This window comes from Pongo pygmaeus, chromosome 1 (assembly GCF_028885625.2).
Source record: "Pongo pygmaeus isolate AG05252 chromosome 1, NHGRI_mPonPyg2-v2.0_pri, whole genome shotgun sequence".
Classification (NCBI taxonomy): domain Eukaryota; kingdom Metazoa; phylum Chordata; class Mammalia; order Primates; family Hominidae; genus Pongo; species Pongo pygmaeus.
In genome coordinates, this window is record NC_072373.2 from 217,540,402 (window position 1) to 217,564,589 (window position 24,188).

Sequence of the window (24,188 nt, forward strand, 5' to 3'; positions counted from 1 at the left end):
TCCAGGGGCTCCCGTATCAGGAAGAGCAGAAGTAAAAGTCCTTCCAGAGGCTCACAAGGCCTCCTGTGATCTGTCCTCCTCCTAGTTCCTTTCTGACCAGATTTCTTGCTCTTCTCCCTTCATTCACGCTGGCCTGGGCACCCCAGATTCCTTGTCATTCCTTGAGCTTATCAGGTACCTTCTTACCTCAGGGTCTTTGCACCTGCTACTTCCCCTCTGCCAGGATGACCTCCCTCTGGGTGTCAGCATGACTTGGCCCCTCCCTCCTCTCAGACCCTTTCTCAAATGCCACCTTCTCCCTGGGCTGCAGCCCCATTGAACCCTGCACCCCACCACCTCTGGCTCTCCTTCCCTGTCCCCCTGCTCCTCTTCTTCCTCTTGCACTAGTCCCTATGGGTCATGTTATACATTTTACTCATTTACTCATCGTCTGTTTGTTTCACTCAGTTGTAGCCACAAGAGCAGGGCCTTGTCTGTTCTGTTCAGTGTTTTAGCCACAGTGCTAGGACTGCGCTCGCAGGTAATAGGTGCTCCATACATATGTGTTGAAGGGATGAATGACTCGGTGGGTGGATGCTGAGCCAAGGCAAAGGGAGGAGAAATGGAGAGGAAGAGGCCTCCAGAACTGTCCCCTTGCTGAGAGAAGCCAGTATGGTAAACTGGTTCTTGTTGGAGTGTTAGCAACTTGAGGCTTAACCAGAAATAAATGCAGTAAAGACAGAAGGGGGCTGAGCAAGGTGGCTTATGCCTGTAATCCCAGCACTTGGGAGGCTGAGGTGGGAAGATTGCTTGAGCCCAGGAGTTTGAGACCAGCCTGGGAAACATAGTGAAACCCCATCTCTACAAAAAATAAAAAATAAAAAATAAATAGCTAGGTTTGGTGACACACACCTGTAGTCCCAGCTACTTGGGAAGCTGAGGCAAGAGGATCACTTGAGGCCAGGATTGTTTGAAGTTACAGTGAGCTAGGATCTTGCCGCTGCATCCCAGCCTGGGTGACAGAACGAGACACTCTCTCTCTCTCCATTATATATATATATATGTTTGATTAGCATTGCTGATCATTGAGGCATGAATTTGTATAGAATCTCAGATGGTGATGCTTGGATGGGGGTGTTCAGAGAGTAGGAAGGTTGAGGCCCCCAGACCCCTTCTAATCACAATTTGTAAGCCGTTACCTGGGTTTCCTGTTCATTAGAAAATGTCAGACACTCTTTGTATTCGGAGAGTAAGACTGTGCTGATATAGGAAAATTGGTGTTCAACTCTCAAAAGTAGAGACTTGGAAGAACATAATGCCTGTCTGCAGGCACCTGAGGGGCTGTCACTGAACATAGGAGACTTGTTCTGACCTCAGAAGATGGGCCCATGATTGAGAACTACAAGGAAATGGAATTCGATGTACCATAATGAGAACTGTCTAACCGCATTAGGGCTCTGAAAATGGGCTGCCTTTGGGAGATAATGAGGTTGCCATCACTAGGGGCATTCAAGCAGAGTCCAAATGATCACTTTTTAGTGGTGCTGCAAGGAGCATCAGGTATTGGGTGGGATTTCTGCCCAGGGTGCTTGAGTCCTGTGATTCTTTCTGGGGTTCCTATCCTGGTTCTGCTGGCCGAAGGAGTAGGTCTTGAAGGAGGGTCCAGGGTGCTTATAAACCAGTGACTCCACCTGCTTTGATACTGAGAGCAGTCACTTCTCTTCCCTCCCTCCCCCTCCCCACCACGTTTCTTTCTGACCCTAAATAGACCCTGCAGCAGAGGACATGCAAAGCTCCCAGCCTCTTGCACGTCTCAGGTCTCATTCTGCTCACACCGGATCCTTGTCAGAAACTGGATCACCCACCAGCAACCAGAATCGGCTTCTAAATATGTATCACATACATCTAGTTTATGTTCAGCTCCCCTTGAGCCAGAACACTGACCTTCTACAGCTCTTCCTGTGGGCCCGTGCAGCCTGGGCTCCCAGATACGCTGGGGCTGTCCCACCGTGTATGTCACCAGCTCATCCTCATTCTTTCTTTCATGAATATTTGTCTTGCTTCTGCTCCATGCTCCAGAGAGACTGGCTCCAGGATCTTTGTCCGTGACCCTTCTGTGGTCTCAAATCTCATATCAGAAACTTGTATCCCCACCCGCTTGTGTCCATGGCTCCTGCCAGAACCTGGCCTCGTAGAGGCTAAACCAAAGGTGACCTGAACATATTAGCAGAAACCAGAGCAGACCAAACACCTGCCAAAAGCAAATTCAAGTCCAGCTGCCTAGAACATAGCAAGGCTGACCATGGCTCTGCCCTCCTGGAGCCAACATTCCAGAAGACAAATGGCTTAGACTGTAGGGTCATGTAACCTGCCTTTCTTCATGTTCAGGTTAGGAAACCACAGCTCAGAGAGACCAAGTGAGTTGCACAAAGCCACACAGCGAACTAGTGAGAAACCCAGGCAAGAGCCAAGCCCCCCAGTTCCTGGTTCAGCATAGCTCCCCTCATATTGCGTGACACTCGTTAGAGAGGGATAGATACATCACAGCGGCTAAGAACACAGGCTTTTGATTTTGATCCACCATGGTTTAAATTCAGTGCCTTTATTTACCAGCTGTGTGAGCCTGGGCAAACTGCTTCACTGCTATGTACTTCAGTTTTCTTACGTATAAAATGTGGACAAAAATATTCACAAGTCTATCATGAGGGCCAGAGAGAGAATCCCTGTAAAAATCCTACCACATTATATAGCAAGGAAGAAATGAAAAAAAAAAAAAAAAAAAGTCTAGCATAGTGCCTGGCACACAGAGCACGTCAACACCACTGTTATTGTCACTGCAGTCAGTCAGTGTTAACACTCAAAGGACTCAGCTCCTGAGGCTCACACTGAGCTACAGATGTGTCTCAATGAGGAACTGCTGAACGTGGGTGGAACTGAGGGTGCGGACACCTGGCTCCCGGGCTCGGCTCTGCCACTGACTCACTGTGTAACCTTGGGGTATGTGTGAGTTTCTTAGTACTGCTGGAACAGGCTACCACGTTGTAGGGGCTTAAAAATGACACAAATCTGTTATCTTCCAGTTCTGGAGGTCAGATGTCCAAAATGCTGCTTCGTTTTTTTTTTTTTTTTTTTTTTTTTTGAGACAGAGTCTCCCTCTGTTGCCCAGGCTGGAGTGCAGTGGTGCGATCTCGGCTCACCGCAACCTCCGCCTCCTGGGTTCAAGTGATTCTCCTGCCTCAGCTTCCCAAATAGCTGGGATTACAGGCGTGCGCCACCACGCCCAGCTAATTTTGGTGTTTTTAGTAGAGATGGGGTTTCACCATATTGGGCAGGCTGGTCTCGAACTCCTGACCTTGTGGTCTACCCACCTCAGCCTCCCAAAGTGTTGGGATTACAGGTGTGAGCCACCATGCCCACCCCAAAATGTGTCTTAGAGGCTAAAATCACGACATCCGTGTCCTTTTGCCTTTCCAGGTTAGAGGCTGCCTGTACTCCCCGGCTCTCAGGCACCTCCCCGTGACCTCTCTGCATCGGCATATCTCTTTCTCCCGCTCTGACCCGCCTGCCTCCCTTTTATAAAGACCCTTGTGATTATATCAGGACTGCCTGCAAATCCAGGATAATCCCCCCATCCCAAGAACCTTAATCTAATCACGTCGGCAAAGCCCCTTCTGCCTTACAAGGCAGCATATTCACAGATTCTGAGGATTAGCATGTGGACGACTTAGGGGGTCAGCCTGGATCTCCTGCAGGGAAGTAACCTCACTTCTGTGTCCCTACCTGTGACAGTAGAAGGTCAGATAATGGCGAGGTCTTCTCCACCTGTATAGGCTCATTTCTCATGAAACCTCCCCTTGCCCGCCCCAAAGGCCCCACCCCGAGGTCACTTCCCCGTACCACAACTCTGGCTCTGGCGACAGCAGTTGCTGCAGCACTGAGCCCCGCTGAAGACCACCAGGTACAGATATCTGGTGCTGGGAACCTGGGTCTACCTTGGCCCCTGCTGCTAGAAAAATTATAAATACAAAAAAAAAAAAAAAAAAAAGCAACTTGATTTCTGACTTGCCAGGAAAATCAGAATTGCTTTTATTGGTAAATTATTTTGAAGCTATTTGAAGCATAGAGAGCACTTTGTGAGCTGAGGATGAGATGCCTGCACTCACAGGAAGATATCCCTGGAATAACTGTCGCATACAGCACAGAGACGGGGGGGGAATCCCCATCCCAGGGATAGCATGGCCCCCAGGGAACTCCCAAGAGCGACAGGCCTCATGTGGTCAGAGGAGAGAGGGGAGCGGCAGAGCAGAGATGCATCACATCTTTTATAATAGAATTGTGAACGCGGCATTATATTGGCTTGTCTGCACTTTGAGATCTGCTGGGTCTACAGACGTGCCAGTCAAACAGGTCCTGGATGAGTAAGAGAACAATTCATAGAGTTTCAGGGCTGGGTAATGGTATGTTTTTAAAAAGTGTTTTTTTTTTTTCCTTTTTTGAGATGGAGTCTCACTCTGTTGCCCAGGCTGGAGTGCACTGGTGCGATCTCGGCTCACTGCAACCTCCACCTCCCAGGTTCAAGTGATTCTTGTACCTCAGCCTCCCAAGCAGCTGGGATTACAGGCACCCGCCACCACGCCCGGCTAATTTTTGTATTTTTAGTAGACATGGGGGTTTTGCCATGTTGGCCAGGCTAGTCTCGAGCTCCTGACCTCAGGTGATCCACCCACCTTGGCCTCCCAAAGTGCTGGGATTACAAGCGTGAGCCACCGCACCCGGCCAAAAGTCCTTTTTTTAAGAGTGAAAATTTTCTCTGTTTTTTGCATTATATTTTTCCTCCAAATAAATGTAACAACAACATGTTGTCTATCCATGAAATGGATTATTATGCAGCCCTAAAAAGCAAGGGAATCCTGACGTGCATTACAACATGGATGAACCTTCAGGACATTATTCTACTTGGTGAAATTAATCACAAAGGACAAATATTGTATGATGTCACTTGTATGCAGTACCTAGAGTAGTCAAACTCATAGAAGAGAAAGTAGAATAATATTTGCCTGTGCCTGGGAGGAGGGGGAATGGGGAGTTAGTATTTAATGCGGACAGATTTTCAGTTTGGGAAGATGGAAGGAGTTCTGGAGGTGGATGGTGGTGATGATTGCACAACGATGTGAATGTAACAACACTAGAGAAACTTTCCACCTGAAAATGGCTAAGATTTGGCCGGGCGCTGGGGCTCACACCTGTAATCCCAGCACTTTAGGAGGCCGAGTCAGGTGAATCACCTGAGGTCAGGAGTTTGAAACCAGCCTGGCCAGCGTGATGAAACCCTGTCTCTGCTAAAAATACAAAAACCATAGCTGGGCATGGTGGCACATGCCTGTAATCCCAGCTACTCTGGAGGCTGAGGCAGGAGAATCACTTGAACCTGGGAGGCAGAGGTTGCAGTGAGCCAAGATGTCGCCACTGCACTCCAGTCTGAGCGATAGAGGGAGACTCTGTCTCAAAAAAAAAAAAAAAAAAAGAAAAGAAAAGAAAAAGAAAATGGCTAAGATTTAAATACATCATCTTAGTCATTTTCAAGTGGACAGTTTGTTTCTCTAGCATGAAGCTACCTTCACATTGTTGTGTTGTAAATTTTACCACAATTAAAAATATTTTTGGCCAGCCTGGGCAACATGGCTAAACCCTATCTCTACAAATAAATACAAAAAATTAGCCAGGAGTGGGGTCACACATGACTGTCATCCCAGTCACTCGGGAGGCTGAGGTGGGAGGATCGCCTGAGCCCAAGAGGTCGAGGATGCAGTGAGCTGAGATCACGCCACTGCACTCCAGGCTGAGTGACAGAGTAAGACCCTGTCTAAAAAATAAAAAATAAAAAATTTTGAACTGGATTTAAAAAATACCCCAAGGCAGGGCATCTGATGCTCAGCACGGCTGCTGCGTGAGTGAGGCTGGCTACTTCTGTGTTGTGGGTGCTGTCTTGTGCGGTGTGGGACGTTCCATGGCATCCTTGTTCTTCTGCCTTCCAGATGCTACTGGTGCCCCACCCAGTGTGACAACCAAAAATGTCTCCAGACATCGACAAATCCCCCTGATGGGCAAGATTACCCCCAGCGGAGAACCATTGTCCTGAAGGGTTGTTGGGCAAGAGGGTTACATTAAATGGTAACTGGGAAGTACTCATCGTAGTTCCTGATAAATAGCAGGAGTTTCTAGAAATATTACTTCCCAATAGGATGCCTGCTTGACAGTGTCATGGGAGGGGACACACACACCCCTGAGTATCCTGAGACACACAGCACGTCTCTTCTTCCAGTGCGCCGGCGAGCCCACCATTACAGATGAACTCAGGACAGTGGGTGCTTTAGAAGGGCAGGCCTGGGAGGGAGCCACAGTGGGTGCCTGACCATCCAGAGGCTGTGTGGAGCTCTGAGCACCATGACAGGCTATGGGAGTTACCAGACTCATGGACCATTCCTGAATTTCCTCACGCTGCCTAACCAGAAGGTTCTCTCTAACCAGATCATCCGTAGTCACCAGACACAGGTTAGTATCCCTAGTATTCAGCCTGGGGCTCAACTCATAGGACGTGTTTATTTTGGATGATGGAGCGGATGGGGGTGGAGGTGGACATGGGGAGGTGGTGGGAGCAGCAGTGGCAGTGATGGTTGAGATGACAGGGGTGATGGTGACATCAGTGGGGATGGTGGAAACTCATGCTTTTTTCCCAAGAGTATAATTTTCTATAAGGCTGGGCACAGTGGCTCATGCCTGTAATCCCAGCAGTTTGGGAGGCCAAGGCAGGCGGATCACTTGAGGTCAGGAGTTCAAGACCAGCCTGACCAACACGGTGAAACCCCATCTCTACTAAAAATACAAAAATTAGCCGGGCATGGTGGCAACTGCCTGTAATTCCAGCTACTCGGGAGGCTGAGGCAGGAGAATCGCTTGAACCCGAGAGGCGGCGGTTACAGTGAGCCAAAGTCACGCCACTGCACTCCAGCCTGTGCGACCGAGTGAGACTCTGTCTCAAAAAAAAAAAAAAAAAATTCTATGATCATTCTCTGCTCGTTTCTTACCAGGGGAAGGACAGATTACAAAAATCACATGAACAGTCAGTCGGTTTTCCTCGCTTATGTGTGCGACTGATGTCAGTGTTTTAAGATGAGGGGTGGGACCCAGGCTAGCGTGTGGGATTCGGATACAGGTCACACCCCTGGTGCAGGGTCCCCGTTACTGCACTGCTCCTTCTACAGGACACATTCTGTGGAGCCAGGACAAGCCAGGGTGAGCCCTTGACCCGAAGCTGCAGATGCAGCTTCCTCTTAGCAAAATCAGCTTATTACTCAATCAGACGAAGTGTCTACAGTAGAGATGAGACGGGAGTTTAATTGGGAATTTTCCCCCTATGCAACTGTTGATATTTAATGAAAGTGGTGGTGGAGAACACAGGTCAGCACTATCAGAAATTAGAGCTGGTGTTCCTGGCACCCCTGTCCCCAGGAGAGAAGCAAGCCCTGCAGTCCCCTCTCGGCTGCCTCCTTATGAAGAACATTTCTCTGCGGCTTGAAGCGGCTGCAGCAGCGACTGCAGCTTCCCCAGATGCTCAGGGTGAATTAAGGACCCGGTGACTGGGAAGAGCACTACACAGGGAGTCAGGAGACCTGGGTTCCAGTCCAGACTCCAAGTGGCCTTAGACAAATTGCCCAAGTTCTCTGGGCTTCTCATCTGTAAAATAAAGGAGAGGGGTGGGGAGGGAGGGGAAGTGAGAGATATCAAAGGTGACTTTGATCCTCTATGATGCTATGAAACCAAGGCTGGCTATGGGCGTGAAAGGCCAAAAAGCTGCTGTTATTTCCTGGGCCTTTGGGATTGGAGTTCCTGGAGGCTGGCAAGGAGGGCAGGGAAAGGTGTTCTACCAGCACAGGCTGGGCTCTCTTAGCCAGGGAGGGGAAGGCAGAAGAGAGTGATGAGGAGTAGTAAGCTCTTGCCAGGAGCAGAGGGACCAATTCCCAGTGGTCCCTGGAGAACCTTCCATGTTGGTCCTTCCTCTAGGCCATGGGAGGAAGAACCTGACTTCCCTGGAAGTTGTAGCTGCAGTAATGGCCACAGGGTATTTTATTGTGTAGATGAGCCACGATTTACTTACTCAGCCCTGGAAGGTTTTCAGTTTTCTCTCCTAGAAGCAATGCTGCTGTGAACAGCCTTGCCCGCATTCTTCATGATTTCCCTAAGACACATTCCCACAAGTTGAAGGTTGTGGAAATGGATGGGGTTGGGTGGGCTGGATCCATCATACTTCTCTCCAATCCCCCCTTTGCACGACAGCCTCTCACCTTAGGAAGACTTGCAAAGCTAATGTCATAGCTCCTGGGCAGGCAGTTCACAGAAGGACACATCCAAGTTTCCAGTGAGCACGTAATACAACGTTCAGCTCTCCTAATAATCAGATAAATGCAAACTAAATCAACAATATACGCTTTCATGGCTTATCAGATTGATAAAGATGAAAGAGTGACAAAATCCAGTGTTGGCGCAAGTTCAAGGACTCACCCACAACCTTCAACTTGTGGGAATGTATCTTAGGGAAATAATTAAGAATGTGTTCGGCCAGGCACGGTGGCTCACGTTTGAAATCCCAGCACTTTCGGAGGCCGAGGCGGGCGGATCGTGAGGTCAGGAGCTCAAGACCAGCCTGGCCAACATGGTGAAACCCCGTCTCTACTAAAAATACAAAAATTAGCCAGGCATGGTGGCAAGTGCCTGTAATTCCAGCTGCTCAGGAGGCTGAGGCAGGAGAATTGCTTGAACCCGGGAGGCGGAGGTTGCAGTGAGCTGAGATCCCACCACCACTATACTCCAGCCTGGGTGACAGAGCGGGACTCCATCTCAGAAAAAAAAAAAAAAAAAAAATGTGTGCAAGGCTGTTTGTTCATAGCAGCATTAGTTCTAGGAGAGAAAACTGGAAAGATCCTGGGGTTGGGTAAGTAAATCATGGCTCATCTACACAATAAAATGCCTTGCAGCCATTAAAAACGATATCTTATATTTGTTGAATGGAAAGATGTTCCCAGTATGGTTATCTGACAGAGTGGTGGAGTATATTTCTGCTTGGTAGATTTATGTACACACACACACACACACACACACACACACAATCTAGAAAGGTATAAGCCAAGTGTTAACTTTTTTTAAAATTCTCCCTTCTCTTTGATTATTTTTATTGTCTCAATATATATGTGAGCTTTGCCTAATAAGTGGAGATAAGAAAACAAAAAAATATTTTTAATGACAAAAAGCGCTTACCAGAGCCTGTTGTTAATCTGAGTTACGCAGTTCCCAGGAGGCCAGATCAGGGGAAAGGCCCTGAGAGATCCTCTGGCTGCAGGCCTGTTTGTTGGCAAGGGTCCGGTCCGGTGCAAGAGATTAATCTCAATCTAACATCCGCTGTGTCACTGTCTATTTCTGGAGAATGGCAGCTCTTCACCCTCTCCAGCTCAGGTGTCAGCTGCTGGGGAGAAGTATCACTCAAGGGGAGGGAGCCCAGACAGGTGGTGATGGGCAGGCCACCAAGCCGCCCTGCACAAGGGAGATGCCTGTCTCTTCTGAATGTGCTCTGGAAGAGAAGGAAGTCGTGGTTATAAGGGGAGGGCACTGTGGGCCCTGTTCTGCCTAGGCCAGAATGAGATGGAGCCCACTTTGGTTTCAGTGGGTTGGAGGTAGACCCATCGCAAGATGAAAGGTAGGAAGTCAACTTCCCACCAGTTGAACCTGCCTATTGTGGGGAGGTGAGCTGCGTGACTCCTGCTGCCTCCCAAAGCCCTCATGCCACCAAGCACGTGGTTTTATAGAACAACAGGACCCAGTTAAATGATTTGTGGCTGTGGCACAAAGGCTGACAGGACAGGAGCCCAATTCGTTCTTGAATTCCATTGTCCTAGAATCTATTGGTTGGGTATCTTCAGCGTAAACAACAGAAGCAAACTCCGACTAATGTAGCCAGGGAAGGAATTTGTTGCAGGATGTCAGATAGTTCACAGAGTTGAAGAGAAGCCTGGAGAAGCAGGCTCAGAAGAGAATGGGGCAGCTCTGAAGGTGGAGAATGCAGAACAAATGGATAGTTTCTGCAGGGTGGGGCTGCTGGATGGACTGAACGGGTTCCAGCCACCTATTTAGTCAACCCACCCAAGACTCAGTGTCCTGGGACAGACAGACTCTGGCTCAGTGTGGGTTGGGTACTGACCTCTATGCCAGGAGAGGGCCACACATTTTAAGAAAGTTAGGCTAAGTGCAGTGGCTCACGCCTGTAATCCCAGCACTTTAGGAAGTTGAGGCAGGTGGATCGCTTGAGTCTGGGAGTTCGAGACCAGCCTGGGCAACATGGCGAAATCTCGTCTCACTGAAAATACAAAAATTAGTTGGGCGTGGTGGTGCGTGCCTGTAACCCCAGTTACTTGAGAGGCTGAGGTGGGAAGATCAGTTGAACCCGGGAGGTGGAGGCTTCAGTGAGCGAAGACCGTGCCACTGCACTCCAGCCTGGGTGATAGAGTGAGACCCTGTCTCAAAAAAAAAAAAAGGTGTACCAAGACATATTTAATGGGTGAGAGATGATTATTCCAAAAGGAAGCTGGGGAGTTGCCTCAGGAGAGATGAAGGGGGAGAAGCCAGAGGGCAACAGGTGGCTACAAAATATGTGATTCCTATAGTGGGTTGAATTGTATCCCCCGAAAAGGCGTGTCCAGGTCCTAAGCCTTGGCGCCTATGAATGTGACCTTATTTGGAGAAAGGGTCTTTGCAAATGTAATTAAATGAAGGATCTGGAGATGAGATCATCCTGGACTGAGGGTAGGACTGTCCTAAATCCAATGGCAGATGTCCTTGTAAGGGAAAGGCAGAGGGAGAGGCTGGAGGGAGGCAGCCATAAGCCAAAGGATGTGAAGAACTACCAGAAGAGTTCGAGACCAGCCTGGTCAGCATGGCGAAACCCCATCTCTACTAAAAATACAAAAATTAGCCTGGTGTGGTGGTAGGCGCCTGTAATCCCAGCTATTCGGGAGGCTGAGGAAGGAGAATCGCTTGAACCCGGGAGGCAGAGGTTGCAGTGAGCCGAGATTGCACCACTGCACTCCAGCCTGGGTGACAGAGCGAGACTCTGTCTCAAAAAAAAAAAAAAGAACCACCAGAAGCTGGAGGAGGCCAGGAGGGATTCTCCCCAGAACCTTTGGAGGGAGCCCAGCCTGGCTGACACCTTAAATTTCAGAATTCTGGCCTCCAAAACTATGAGAGAATAAATTTGTTTTAAGCCCCTCAGTTTGTGGTAATTTGTAACAGCAGCCCAAAAAACACACACAGCATGCAGCCCCCCTAGAATGACCTTTTAGTGCTCTTCGCCCTGAGTACTCCAGGCTCAGGCCACCAATGGAGGTAGCATGGGCCCCAAACCAGATTGACAAGACATTGTGCAGCTTTGACATAATCGTAGGACCCTCCGGGTCTTAGTGTCCTGGCAATAACTTGTGCAAGCATTCTTCTTCTTCTTTTTTTTTTTGAGATGGAGTCTTGCTCTCACCCAGGCTGGAGTACAGCGGCACAATCTTGGTTCACTGCAAACACCGCCTCCCGAGTTCACACCATTCTCCTTCCTCAGCCTCCCTAGTGGATGGGACTACAGGCGCCTGCCACCACGCCCGGCTAATTTTTTGTATTTTAGTAGAGACAGGGTTTCACCGTGTTAGCCAGGATGGTCTTGATCTCCTGACCTCGTGATCTGCCCGCCTTGGCCTCCCAAAGTGCTGGGATTACAGGCGTGAGCCTCTGTGCCTGGCCATTTTTTTTTTTTGTTTTTAAGATGGGGTTTCGCTCTTGTTGCCTAGGCTGGAGTACAATGGCACGATCTTGGCTCATTGCAACCTCTGCCTCCTGGGTTCAAGCGCTTCTTCTGCCTCAGCCTCCTGAGTAGCTGGGATTACAGGCATGCGCCATCACGCCCAGCTAATTTTGTATTTTTGGTAGACACGGGGTTTCTCCATGTTGGTCAGGATGGTCTTGAACTCCTGACCTCAGGTGATCCCCCTGCCTCAGCCTCCCAGAGTGCTGGGATTACAGGCGTGAGCCACCGTGCCTGGCCTGTGCAAGCATTCTTAAGGCAACAAGGAAGGGAATTGTCTAACTGCATAGGCACTAGGGTGAGACCACCTGATTCTAGATCCTGGCTCTTCCATTCTTAGCTGGATAACCTCAAGCAGGTAACATAACTGTTCAGTTTGCTTATCTGCGAACCAGGATCATCCCAGTACCAGCCACAGAGTTTGTTTTGTAGATTAAAGGAGTGCAGGCAATGCAGAGTGCTTAGAAGAATATCTGGCATATGGTGAGGCTGCAAGAGAGGTTGGCTGATGCATCTTCACTCTGTCTGTTTCCAAAGATCAGTGAGAATTTCCACCTCCCAAGAGAGGAAAGCATGAAAACATACACAGCTTCTCTCTACTCCAGAGAGTTGCAAGTTACCTGCTGGTGAATTTGGGGGAAAGAACTTTTGTCCTAGAAGGCAGGGGCCTGTGCTGGTCCAGCACCATTGGCCACTGGGGATCCATCTGTCTGATAGGGGAGCTGGTTTCAGAACCCCTTTGTGGCCACACGTCTAAGCCACGTTCCCTGATCCTGTCTTTATTCATATGTTGATTCAAAAATATCGTTTACAGGTTCTAGTACTAGGAATACAGCAGGGAACAAAACAAAACGCTGAACCTCACATAGCCGACATGGGGGTGGGGGAGGAGCGGGGGGGGTGCAGAAAATAAATACCTGCGCAGAGAAAAATAAAGAGGGAAGGGGGAGATGGAGGATGATGGGGTGGGGAGAGCGGCTGCTTTGAATGGAGGCAGGGAGGCCTCTTTGAAAAGGGAAGGAGCGAGCCAGGCAGAGCAGGCAGGTGCAGAGGCCTTGAGGGTGGCCTGCGCGGGGGTGTTTTGAGGAACAGCAAGCAAGGTGGAGTGGAGGAGTTTAGCAGGGGTGATACGGACTGTGGATTTCATTTTAAGAGAGATGGGGAGCCACTGAGGGATGTTGAGCAGAGGAATGACTAGAGGTACTTATAATAAATCTCTCTACACACACACACACGCGCGTGCTTGCTCCCTCTCCCCTCCCCTTCCCGCTCCTCCCCTCCCTGTTCTGTCCTCTCCTCTCTGTTGGTTCTGTTTCTCTGGAACACCCTAATATGGGCACCCTTCTCATATATCTGGAGTCAAACGCAGGCTCAGTCTGAAACTTCAAAAATCTGAACAATGTTAACCACAGGGTTCTCGAGCACGTGCGTGGCCAGGTACTGTGGTGAGAGCTTTTCAGATATTCCCTTATTTCATGTTCACAGTGTCATCTCGAGGAGGCACTCAGGGTGGTTGGGCCTGGCCCAGTGTCACACAGGCACCAGTTGGTGGAGTGGCCCAGCCTGGGGTCCGTCCTAACCCTAACGTGGGCAGCATCTCTCCGTTCTGTATTTCAGGGCATCCAGAGAGCCCTTCTGACAAGGGTGTCCAGAAGCTGTGCTCCCTGGATGCCTGGTGGCTTCACCTTCCCAGCCTTTCCAGCTCATGGTGGGACCAGGAGGGTGGCTGGAGAGTTCTAGGCCATCTCTTTAGAAGACACTGTGCCTGGGCTGGGTACGGTGGCTCACGCCTGTAATCCCAGCACTTTGGGAGGCCGAGGCAGGTGGATCACCTGAGGTCAGGAGTTTGAGACCAGCCTGGCCAAGGTGAAACCCCATCTCTACTAAAAATACAAAAATGAGCTGGGGGTGGTGGCACGCGCCTGTAATCCCAGTTACTCGGGAGGCTGAGGCAGGAGAATTGCTTGAGCCCGGGAGGCAGAGGTTCCAGTGAGCCGAGATCACACAACTGCACTCCAGCCTGGGCTACAGAGCAAGACTCTGTCTCAAAATTAAATAAATTAATTAATAAAATTAAAATAAAAAAAAAGACACTGTGCCTCGAGGGAGCTTGTTGGGGAGGGAGGGGGCTGGGCCAGGCTGGTGCAGCCCTAGGTCTCGTGCCTGGGACAGTGGGAGGCACGATGCAGTGGCCAAGCTCCAGAACCAGACCAGCTGGGATCAGGCCCAGCTCTGGCATTTCCCTGCTACATGGCCCCAGGCGAGTCACTTGCCTTCTCTGTGCTTCAGTTTGGTCAGCTGTAAGATGGGGGTACTTACAGTGGCCTTCCGATCAGGTTGGCCTGAGGAATAAAAAAGGCTGGTACGTTTTGTGAAGCTTCAAGTGTGCCAGGCACACACCAGGTGCTGTGAAGTATTGGCTTTCCTTCGCTATTCTTAACTTACACAGCTGAAGGGCTGGGTCAGGAAAAGGAGAACAGCATTCCAAGGTCAAGTAGGAACATTGCAGGGATCCCACCGTCACCTCCATGTGCCGCATGCCAGCCCATCCTTCTACTGTCCTGTTGATCCAGTCCCCAAAGCCCCCTCTGTGAGCTTGCCCTTGACCTGGCTTGTGGGGCTTTGCACTTTCTTTTTTCTTTTTTTCTTTTCTTTTTTCAAGATGGAGTCTTATTCGGTAGTGCAAGCTGGAGTGCAGTGGCACGATCTCGCTCACTGCAGCCTTTGCCACTGGGGTTCAAGTGATTTTCCTGTCTCAGCCTCCCAGGTAGCTGGGACTAGAGGCGTGTGCCACCATACCTGGTTAGTTTTTTGGTTATTTTTAGTAGAGACGGGGTTTCACCATGTTGCCCGGGGTGGTCTCGAACTCCTGCATTCAGGCGATCCACTCGCCTTGGCCTCCCAAAGTGCTGGGGTTACAGGTGTGAGCCACCTTGCCTGGCCGGGCTTTGCACTTTCTACTTTAAGTGTCCTCTTTTGTACCTGTGTCCCAATGCCTCTCCTGTAGGACCTAAGCTCCATGAGGCCAGGGCCACCTCTCTCTGTCTCTCTCTCTTCCTCCCTCTCTCTCTGCCTTCCTTCCATTCTCCCTTCCTTCCTTTTGTATCCTGCACAGCATGTAGCATGAAGCGTCACCTGTTTTGCTTAATGCATGGATTAAAGGAAGCCATTTAATAACTAAATGTCTATTTACTGACCCAAAATAGGCCTGTCTTAGAAGGTTACTATCTTAGTCTTCTCAGGCTGCCATTAGAAAACACCATAGATTGGTGGCTTAACAAGCAGGCATTTATTTCCTCACAGTTCTGGAGGGTGGAAGTCTGAGATCACGGTGCCAGCAGGGCTGGGTTCTGGAGAGGGCTCTCTTCTTGGCTTGCAGACGGTTGCCTTCTTTCTGGGTCCTCACATGGAAAGAGAGAGACAGAGACAGATTGGGAGAGCTCTCTGGTGTCTCTTCTTATAAGAACACATTGGCTGGGCACGGTAGCTCATGCCTGTAATCCCAGCACTTTGGGAGGCCGAGGCAGGCGGATCACAAGGTCAGGAGGTCGAGACCATCCTGGCTAACACAGTGAAACCCCGCGTCTACAAAAAAAAATACAAAAATAATTAGCTGGGCGTGGTGGTGGGTGCCTGTAGTCCCAGCTACTCTGGAGGCTGAGGAAGGAGAATGGTGTGAACCCAGGAGGCGGAGCTTGCAGTGAGCCGAGATCATGCCACTGCACTCCAGCCTGGGCGACAGAGCGAGACTCCATCTCAAAAAAAAAAACAAAAACAAAAACAAAAAAACATAAGAACACTAATCCCTGGCCAGATGCTGTGTCTCACATCTGAAGTCCCAGCACTTTGGGAGGCCAAGGTGGATCTCTACTAAAAATACAAAAAAATTAACTGGGCATTGTGGTACACACCTGTAATCCCAGCTACTTGGGAGGCTGAGGCAGGAGAATCGCTTGAACCCAGGAAGCAGAGGTTGTGGTGAGTCGAGATCGTGCCACTGCACTCCAGAGTGAGACTCCATCTGGTGGGGGTGGGGAGGAAGAACACTAATCCCATCAGGATGGCCACACCCTAATTACCTAATCTCATCTAACCCTAACTGCCTCCCAGAGGCCTCACCTCCAAATACCATCACACTGGGGGCTAGGGCTTCCACATATGCATTTTGCAGATCTAAATGTTTAGTCCATAATAGCCACCTAATGGCTGGGCCTGGTGGCTCATGCCTTTAATCTCAGAGCTTTGTGAAGCTGAGGTGGGAGGATTGCTTGAGGACAGCAGTTCCAGACCAGCCTGGGTGTATTAGTCTGTTCTCATGCTGCTAATAAAGACATACCTGAGACTGGGTAATTTATAAAGGAAAGAGGTTTAATGGACTCACAGTTCCACATGGCTGGGGAGGCCTCACAATCATGGTGGAAGGTGAAGGAGGAGCAAACCCACGTCTTACACGGTGGCAGGCAAGAGCGCATGTAGAGGAGAACTCCCATTTATAAAAACATCATGGTAGTGAGACTTATTCACAACCAGGAGAACAGTATGGGGGAAACCTACCAACTCCATGATTCAATTATCTCCACCTTAACAGTTGGGGATTATTACAATTCAAGGTGAGATTTGGGTAAGGACACAGCCAAACCATATCACTGGCCAACATTGTGAGACCCTGTCTTTACAAAAAAATTTAAAAGTCTACATAATAGCTATATACTTAGTAGAGCATGTCAGTCTAAAGCAGTGATCCTCAACTGAGGTGACTGTCCTCCCCACCCAGGGGACATGTAGCAATGTCTGGAGGCAATTTTTTTTTTTTAGACGGAGTTTCGCTCTTATTACCCAGGCTGGAGTGCAATGGTGTGATCTCAGCTCATTGCAGCCTCTACCTCCTGGGTTCAAGCAATTCTCCTGCCTCAGCCTCCCAAGTAGCTGGGATTACAGGCATGCGCCACCATGCCCAGCTAATTTTTGTATTTTTGGTACAGACGGTGTTTCGCCATGTTGGCCAGGCTGGTCTTGAGCTCCTGACCTCAGGTGATCCACCCACCTCGGCCTCCTAAAATGCTGGGATTACAGGCGTGAGCCACCGCGCCCAGACTGGAGACAGTTTTGATTGTCACACTGGGTGGGGGGTGTTGCTGGCATCTGGTAGGTGGAGGCCAGGGATGCTGCTAAACATCCTACAGGACACAGGACAGCCCCTATGTCAAAAAATGATCCCGTCCCAAATGTCAGTAATGGCCAAGTTGAGAAACCCTGGTCTAAACAAGGGTCCGTTAGGAGAGAAGAGGGGACCCTGGAGTCTGCCTATGCCAAGTCCAGAGTTGTGCTGTTGGCTTCACAGCCTTTGTAGACAGCTTTTGTAGCAATACCCTTAGCCTTGTGCTGGGCCCTGTCTGCCTGGCAGACTCTCTTTGTCCAGCTCTTCTTATTTCTCTGCCCTTTGTGAGCTATGAAAGCTCATCAAGTCAGTGGATCTTATCATGAAAGCCCCACTAAGCACTGCCGTTCCAAAGTCCCTGCCCCTGGTGGGCTTGTGTGCACCGGTTTTCAAACAAGCCCATTTATTCTAGCCACAGAGAAATGTGAGATGACATTTTCTAAAACTGTCACTTTGTAAAAATGCCAAGACGAGTTTCAGGGCACAAAGAACATTGTGGAAATCAGAACTGACTTGGGAAGTGGTGGCTTGCAAAGCTTGGATTTAAACGGCAGGTGCCGTGGGCTTATGTTGTTGGGTTGTGGTTGTTTTCCGGTTGATACTGCTTCCTGAAGATGAGGATTTCTAGAAAATTTCTCCAGCTGAATAATGATCTGTCACTAGTTTGGAGGCTGCAAATAATCTGCTGGCTTTAGAAACTGCCTGTGCTTCACACAGTCTATTGGTGTCCATCTTATTTATTTTCATATCGTTTGTGGCTGGGGTGGGCTGTTAGGAGGCAGGTTGATTGATGTTTTTCCATTTTTTCATTGAAGACATCAGTGTCTGCAAAAAAAAGCCCAGTATAACTTTATTTTAAAGTGCTCCTGTTTTTATTTTTATTTTTTAAAAGATAAAGCTCTCCTGTTTTACTCAAATGCATTTAAAATTCTCAGGATAAGTTTGGCCTCTTTAAGAGAAAGAAACAGTCAAAAACAGTAATCAAGTGTAAATTGGGGAGGCCTGCAGAGCTCTGGTCCAGCTAATTCTTTGGGTATATAAAGCAGACACTGATCCCAGGAGAGGAGGGAACGCAGAGTCTTGTTGCTAGGCAATGGTTCCCATGGGACAGAAGCATCGATGGGTTGGCTGTAGACTACATAAAAGATGGGGCAGGACAGAAGGAAGGAGGATGCTCAGACACTATTCCTCCATCTTCTGTTTCTGAGATGGAGAAAAAAAGACACAAAACCCCCCAGGGTAGTTGCAGGGTTGCTGTGTAATTAGCAGGGCTGCTTTTTCCAGGACAGAAGCCTGCTAATTAGTGAGGTGTGAAGAAATCATTTCAACTTTCACATAATGCTGGAAATGGGTTAAGGGTCAGATTTTTGAAACCCGGAAGCACTAAAAAAGAGAGGAGGTGAAGGTTTTCCTGAGAGTTGAACGAAGCCAGAGGCAAGCAGAGGCTGAAGGCAGTTGAGCTTCATGTCAAAATGGCGTCGTTGCATCTCTCTGGCTATTCTCACTGGGAAAAGGGCACCTTGTTAATCAAAGGATAAGAGTAAGCTTCCACAGCCAAATGGCTGGGTTCAAATCCTGGCTTCATCATTGTGAAGCTGCATTGCCAAAGGCAAGCTATGCAAATGCTCTCAGTTTTCTCATTCATGAAATGGGCATAATAACAGTACTTACCTCATAAAACTGTTGTGAGTAAAAACGTGTGTAGCGATTAGAACAAGATCTGCACATAGTAAGTGCAACATGACTGTTAGTTACTACTTTATTTATTTTTCTCTCCTCTTCCAGATCAGAAACAAAAGATCTGAGCTCTTTATGGATTATAATACCATTCATTCTCTTATAACTGAGGTTTGTAAAATCATGGTTGTCATTTGAATTTGTATATAGCTTGTATTGTGTATCAGTCAGGATGATTATTCTTGGTAACAAACAGTCTTTAGCAGCTCTGTACCACATAAGCTATTTCTTTGGTTCATGTCCAAGGAGGGCTGGTAATGGGGATGGGGGGGGCTCTGTTCATAATATTTATTCAGAGACCTTAACCATCAGGGGCTTTATCTCAACACATGGTGTGTTTCTCACCTAAGCTGATGCTAAATTCTCCTATGTTCACTCAGCTACCCCTGGCTACATTGTGTTCCCTGAATGCTGAGCTCTTTCCCAACATATTTTTGTTTTTCTTTTTGACACTGTTTCTGTTTTCTGGGCTAGAGTGCAGTGGCATGATCATAGCCTCAGTCTCCCAGGCTCAAATGATCCTCCTGCCTCAGCCTCCTGAGTAGCTTGAACTACAGGTGTGTACTACCACACCTGGCTAATTTTTAAAATTTTAGTAGAGACAGGGTCTTGCTATATTGCCCAGGCTGGTCTCGAACTCCTGAGCTCAAGTGAGTCTCTCATTTTGGCCTCCCAAAGTGTTGGGATTATAGACATGAGCCACCACACCCGGCCTCTTTCCCAGCTACTTGTCTCTGCCTAGAATGTTCTTCTTATGGCTAGTTTCATCTCATCCTTTCGACCTTAGCTTAAATAATACCTCCTGACCACCCCTTCTAAAGACAATTCTTTGTCCCGGACTTTCTTTATCATTCCACCTTGATGTTTCATCCTAAACATTTTACATATGTCTTGAACTATTCATTTATTGTCTAAAATGTAAGCTGCATGAAGGCAAGGGCTTTGTTTTGTTTCCTGCTGTATTCCCAGGGCCTCGTACATGGCAAATACTCAAAAACATCTGTGGCATAAATGAATGTCTATCTTGTTGAACTAGAATTTACACTCTTTGAAGGTAGAGGACTTAGTTGCCTTGTATATCACCAACCCAGGAAACGTACAAGTTCAAGCCTGGGCAACATGGTGAAACCCCATCTTCAATACATTCTTTTTTTTTGAGATGGAGTCTCGCTCTGTCGCCCAGGCTGGAGTGCAGTGGCGCGATCTCGGCTCGCTGCAACCTTTGCCTCCCGGGTTCAAGTGATTCTCGTGCCTCAGCCTCCCAAGTAGCTGGAATTACAGGTGCACACCCCCACGCCTGGCTAATTTTTGTATTTTTAGTAGAAACAGCGTTTCACCATGTTGGCCAGGCTGGTCCCGAACTCCAGACCTTAAGTGATCCATCCACCTTGGCCTCCTAAACTGCTGAGATTACAGGCGTGAGCCTCCATGCCCAACCAATACGTTCTTATTAAATGAATAAATGAGCATATGGAGAGCCACCTCTCATGGTGCCCAGTTTCTCACGTCTCAGGCAAGTCTCCCTTTTGATTCATATAAGTAGATGGAGGGTACAGAATCCACCTGTCTGTAATTCTCAAAGCTGCCTTCTACTGCACTTGATGGCAGGTGGGATTCCCCAAAAGTGGTAGTTGAGGGATAAGGGGACCGTCCTCGGGAGGTGTCTCTAAAATGTTATAAGCCCATTGTGTTAGGATACCACCAGCTGACTGGCAGCTTCTGTCACTGTCATCTGATGGCAGCCACGGGAATAAAGCATCAGTTTCCTATATCTGCACTACCTGCATCCCTGGCACTTCTCTTCTTGGCTTTCTTCCCCTTTCCTCTTCCTTTTGGAAACGTAGTGGCTACAGGCCAGGTCTCTGGAGACAGATTGCTTGACTTGTAATCTAGGTTCAGCCACATACTAGCTGTACAGCTTTGGGCAAGTTACATTACCACTCTGAGCCTGTTCCCCTATCTGTAAAATGGGGATGATAATGGAACTTACCCCCATGGAGTGGTTGTAAGGATTAAATGAATCAATATAGCCAAATGCTTAGAACAGTGCCTGGCCTGTGGTAAGGCCTACGTAGCATGTATGTGTTATTAATTATAGAGCTCTTGCTCAGCACACACTCACTTGTGGTATTTTTCTAGGCTGGAGGGTTTGAAATGTCTTCATAAATTAGTCAAACACTCTTCAGGTAAAATTGGGAAGACAATCCTAATATATAAAACACAGTTTTAAAGGGCTTCTCTAAGGCCAGGCGTGGTGGCTCACACCTGTAATTCCAGCACTTTAGGAGGCTGAGGTGGGCAGATCACTTGAGGCCAGGAGTTTGAGACTAGCCAGGCCAACATGGTGAAACTTCATCTGTACTAACAATATAAAAATTAGCTAGGTGTGGTGGCACACACCTGTGATCCCAGCTACTTGGGAAGCTGAGGCACAAGAATCACTTGAACCCAGGAGATGAAGGTTGTAGTAAGCTGTGATTGTGCCACTGCACTCCAGCCTGGGCAACAGAGTGAACTCTGTCTCAAAAATAAATACATACATAAATTAAAAAAAAAAAAAAAAAGGGCTCCTCTGGTCCTAGTGGAAGTGAGTGTCCTAGAAGTTCTCAAACCCCTTCCCAACCTCCTCTGACAACTAGAAAATAATGCTTCTTGAAGTGGGCCTCAGGATCCACAGCATCAGAATCACCTGGTTATTAAAAATACTTATTAAACATGCAGAGTTTGGGGCCCCACCCCAGATCTACTGAATCAGATTCCCCATGGGTGGTGCCTTGGAACCTGCATTTTAACAGCCTTTAGGTGATTCCTAAGCACATGGAAGCTTCCTCCAAGCTTCCAAGTACCAAGAACTATTTGAAGGCCACCTTCAGATACATCCTTATGTTCTCCACCTCTGTCAAGGAAAAATCCTTTTGGGGTTGCGGGGTTCCTACAATGCCATGCTAACCCTCCTTTCACTTCCACTCAGAGGACAGTGAAGAGGAAGATAGTATGTAACTTGGAAAATGGCACTACCAAGTGGAGGGTCCATTCACTAGCTGGCACTGACCCATCACACTGCATCTGCCCCAACCTCCACTCCCTGCTACTAGCCAGGTCTGGATTAGGGTCTACAGAGGTCCTAAACCCGAAACAGATAATGGGGCTCTTCTATCCCCGCTCTGAGTAACTCAAAATCAAAAGAGTACTAAGCCTGGCTGGGCACGGTGGCTCATGCCTGTAATCCCAGCACTTTCAGAGGCCAAGGTGGGCGGATCACCTGTCCAGGAGTTCAAGACCAGCCTGGACAACGTGGTGAAACCCCATCTCTACTAAAAATACTAAAATTAGTCAGGTGTGGTGGCACACACCTGTAATCCCAGCTACTCGGGAGGCTGAGGCAGGAGAATCACTTGAACCCAGCAGGTGGAGGTTAAGGTGAGCCGAGATCATGCCATTGCACTCCGGCCTGGGCAACAGAGACTCCATCTCAAAAACAAACAAACAAACAAACAACAAAAAGAGGCCAGGTGTGGTGGCTCACACCTGTAATCCCAGCACTTTGGGAGGCTGAGGCGGGCGGATCATGAGGTCAGGAAATCGAGACCACCCGGCCAATACGGTGAAACCCCATCTCTATTAAAAATACAAAAAATTAGCTGGGCGTGGTGGCAGGCGCCTGTAGTCCCAGCTACTCGGGAGTCTGAGGCAGAATGGCATGAACCCGGGAGGCGGAGCTTGCAGTGAGCCGAGATCTCACCACTGCACTCCAGCCTGGGCAACAGAGCAAGACTCAGTCTCAAAAAAAAGAGAAAAACCTGAAAATAAGTCAGTGAAGACCAGCACATTCCAATTTTTCCCATGGTGATCACTCTAAGGCTTTTTTTTTTTTTTCAAGTTTAAATTCCATTTAAATTAGCCTTTCCCCCCCTTTTATTTTTGGGAGGATGCTTGCACATTGCTGGCTTTGTAAGTACCTGCCTTGTCAACTTTTAGGCAACCTTGAGCTGCAGTCTAAATCTCTCTCTCCTCTGCCTGCCTTTTCTCAGGCCTTGATGAAATCCAGTGCTCCCTGCCCATGGAGAGCAGGAGGATATCCCTGCGTGAGCTGTCGGAGGCCAGCTTCAGTGAGTGTAGGTTCAGCCTGTCACTCACAGACCTCTTCATCATCATTTTCTCTGGTGTGGCTGTGTCCATCGCGGCCATCATCTCCAGCTTCTTCCTGGCCACTGTGGTGCAGTGCTTCCAGAGGTGTGCACCCAACAAAGACACGGAGGATGAAGACGAGGACGAGGATGACTGAGCCACTTCCTCCCTCCTGCTCCTTACTCTCCAGCACCGAACCAGAAGCTCTCTCCAAGAAGAGAGGGAAATGCTGAAAATGGAAAAGCACTGGCCACTGTCCGTGAACTGAACACAGCCTGTTCCATGTCTTGGCCCCTGGGTACACCTGCTGGGACCACCAATCTCAGAGTTTAGAATCAGCAGAGCATAGAAGCCCAGAAAGGATGGAGGGAATTATTCCTGGAGCATAACCTGCCTCTCAGATTGAGGTGTCTGTTGGGGGAGAAGACGACTGAGTCAGGCTTCATAGCTGATGACTAAAAGCCTCCCCCAGGAGATATGAAGACTGGCAGCTTTCAATGGCAAAGATGATTTTACGCCATTCTTTTTCTGACCTGTACTGGGAGATCATGAAGCATCTGCCTTCCTCCCAAGAAATAGCAGCTCAAACAGTGGAGATTCAAATTCGGATCATTCACCGCAAGAACGAGAACTTTGATTCTTATATAATGGGCCTCAGCAACCTTGGGATGTTATACTGAGAACTAATAAACTCATGCGCAATAGACTCAATGTTTATGTTCCCCCAGATTTTATATGTTGAAACCTAATCCCCAATGTGATGGTATTTGGAGGTGGGGCTTTTGGGAGGTGATTAGGTTTAGATCATGTCATGAGGGTGGGGCCCAAATGATGGGATTAGTGCCCTCATGAAAGGTGGCCCCAGAGAGCTCCTTCACCCCTCCAACACTTGAGGATGCAGCAAGAAATCAGCCGCCCATGAACCGAGAAGCAGGCCCTCACCAGAACCCAGCCATGCTGGCACCCAGATCTCAGACTTCCAGCCTCCAGAACTGGGAGAAATAAATAAATATCTGTTGTTTGTCAGCCACTCAATCTCTGGTGTGCTGTTATAGTGGTCGAAATGGACCCATGAAGAAGCTAAGAACTGGTCAGAGGGTGTCTGTTGTTAATTTTGGTAAGCTGGTTGGGAAAACTTTGACTTGACATAACTCAAACCCTGATCTTTATCCTAAGCGGTAGCGACTTGTAGAGGAAGGGTTAGTTGCTTTGTACAGTTGTGATGGTCTCTCTGCTCAGCATCATTTTTCCTTCTGAAGGACAGGCAGGTTGTTCTCCTCCATCACCCACTTC

The 24,188-nt window shown here is 48.5% G+C and overlaps 1 protein-coding gene across 1 annotated transcript in view; it reads left to right on the top strand.

Annotated features, from left to right (window-relative positions):
- The window catches only part of LRRC38 (leucine rich repeat containing 38), a 42,570-nt gene extending 18,645 nt beyond the window's left edge, over positions 1 to 23,925 (top strand). Inside the window, exon 2 of the mRNA XM_054438085.1 lies at positions 22,799 to 23,925. Coding sequence (XP_054294060.1) covers positions 22,799 to 23,052 — 254 coding nt within the window. The 3' untranslated portion in view covers positions 23,053 to 23,925. The remainder of the gene's footprint in view (positions 1 to 22,798) is intronic.
- The last annotated feature ends 263 nt before the right edge of the window (positions 23,926 to 24,188 follow it).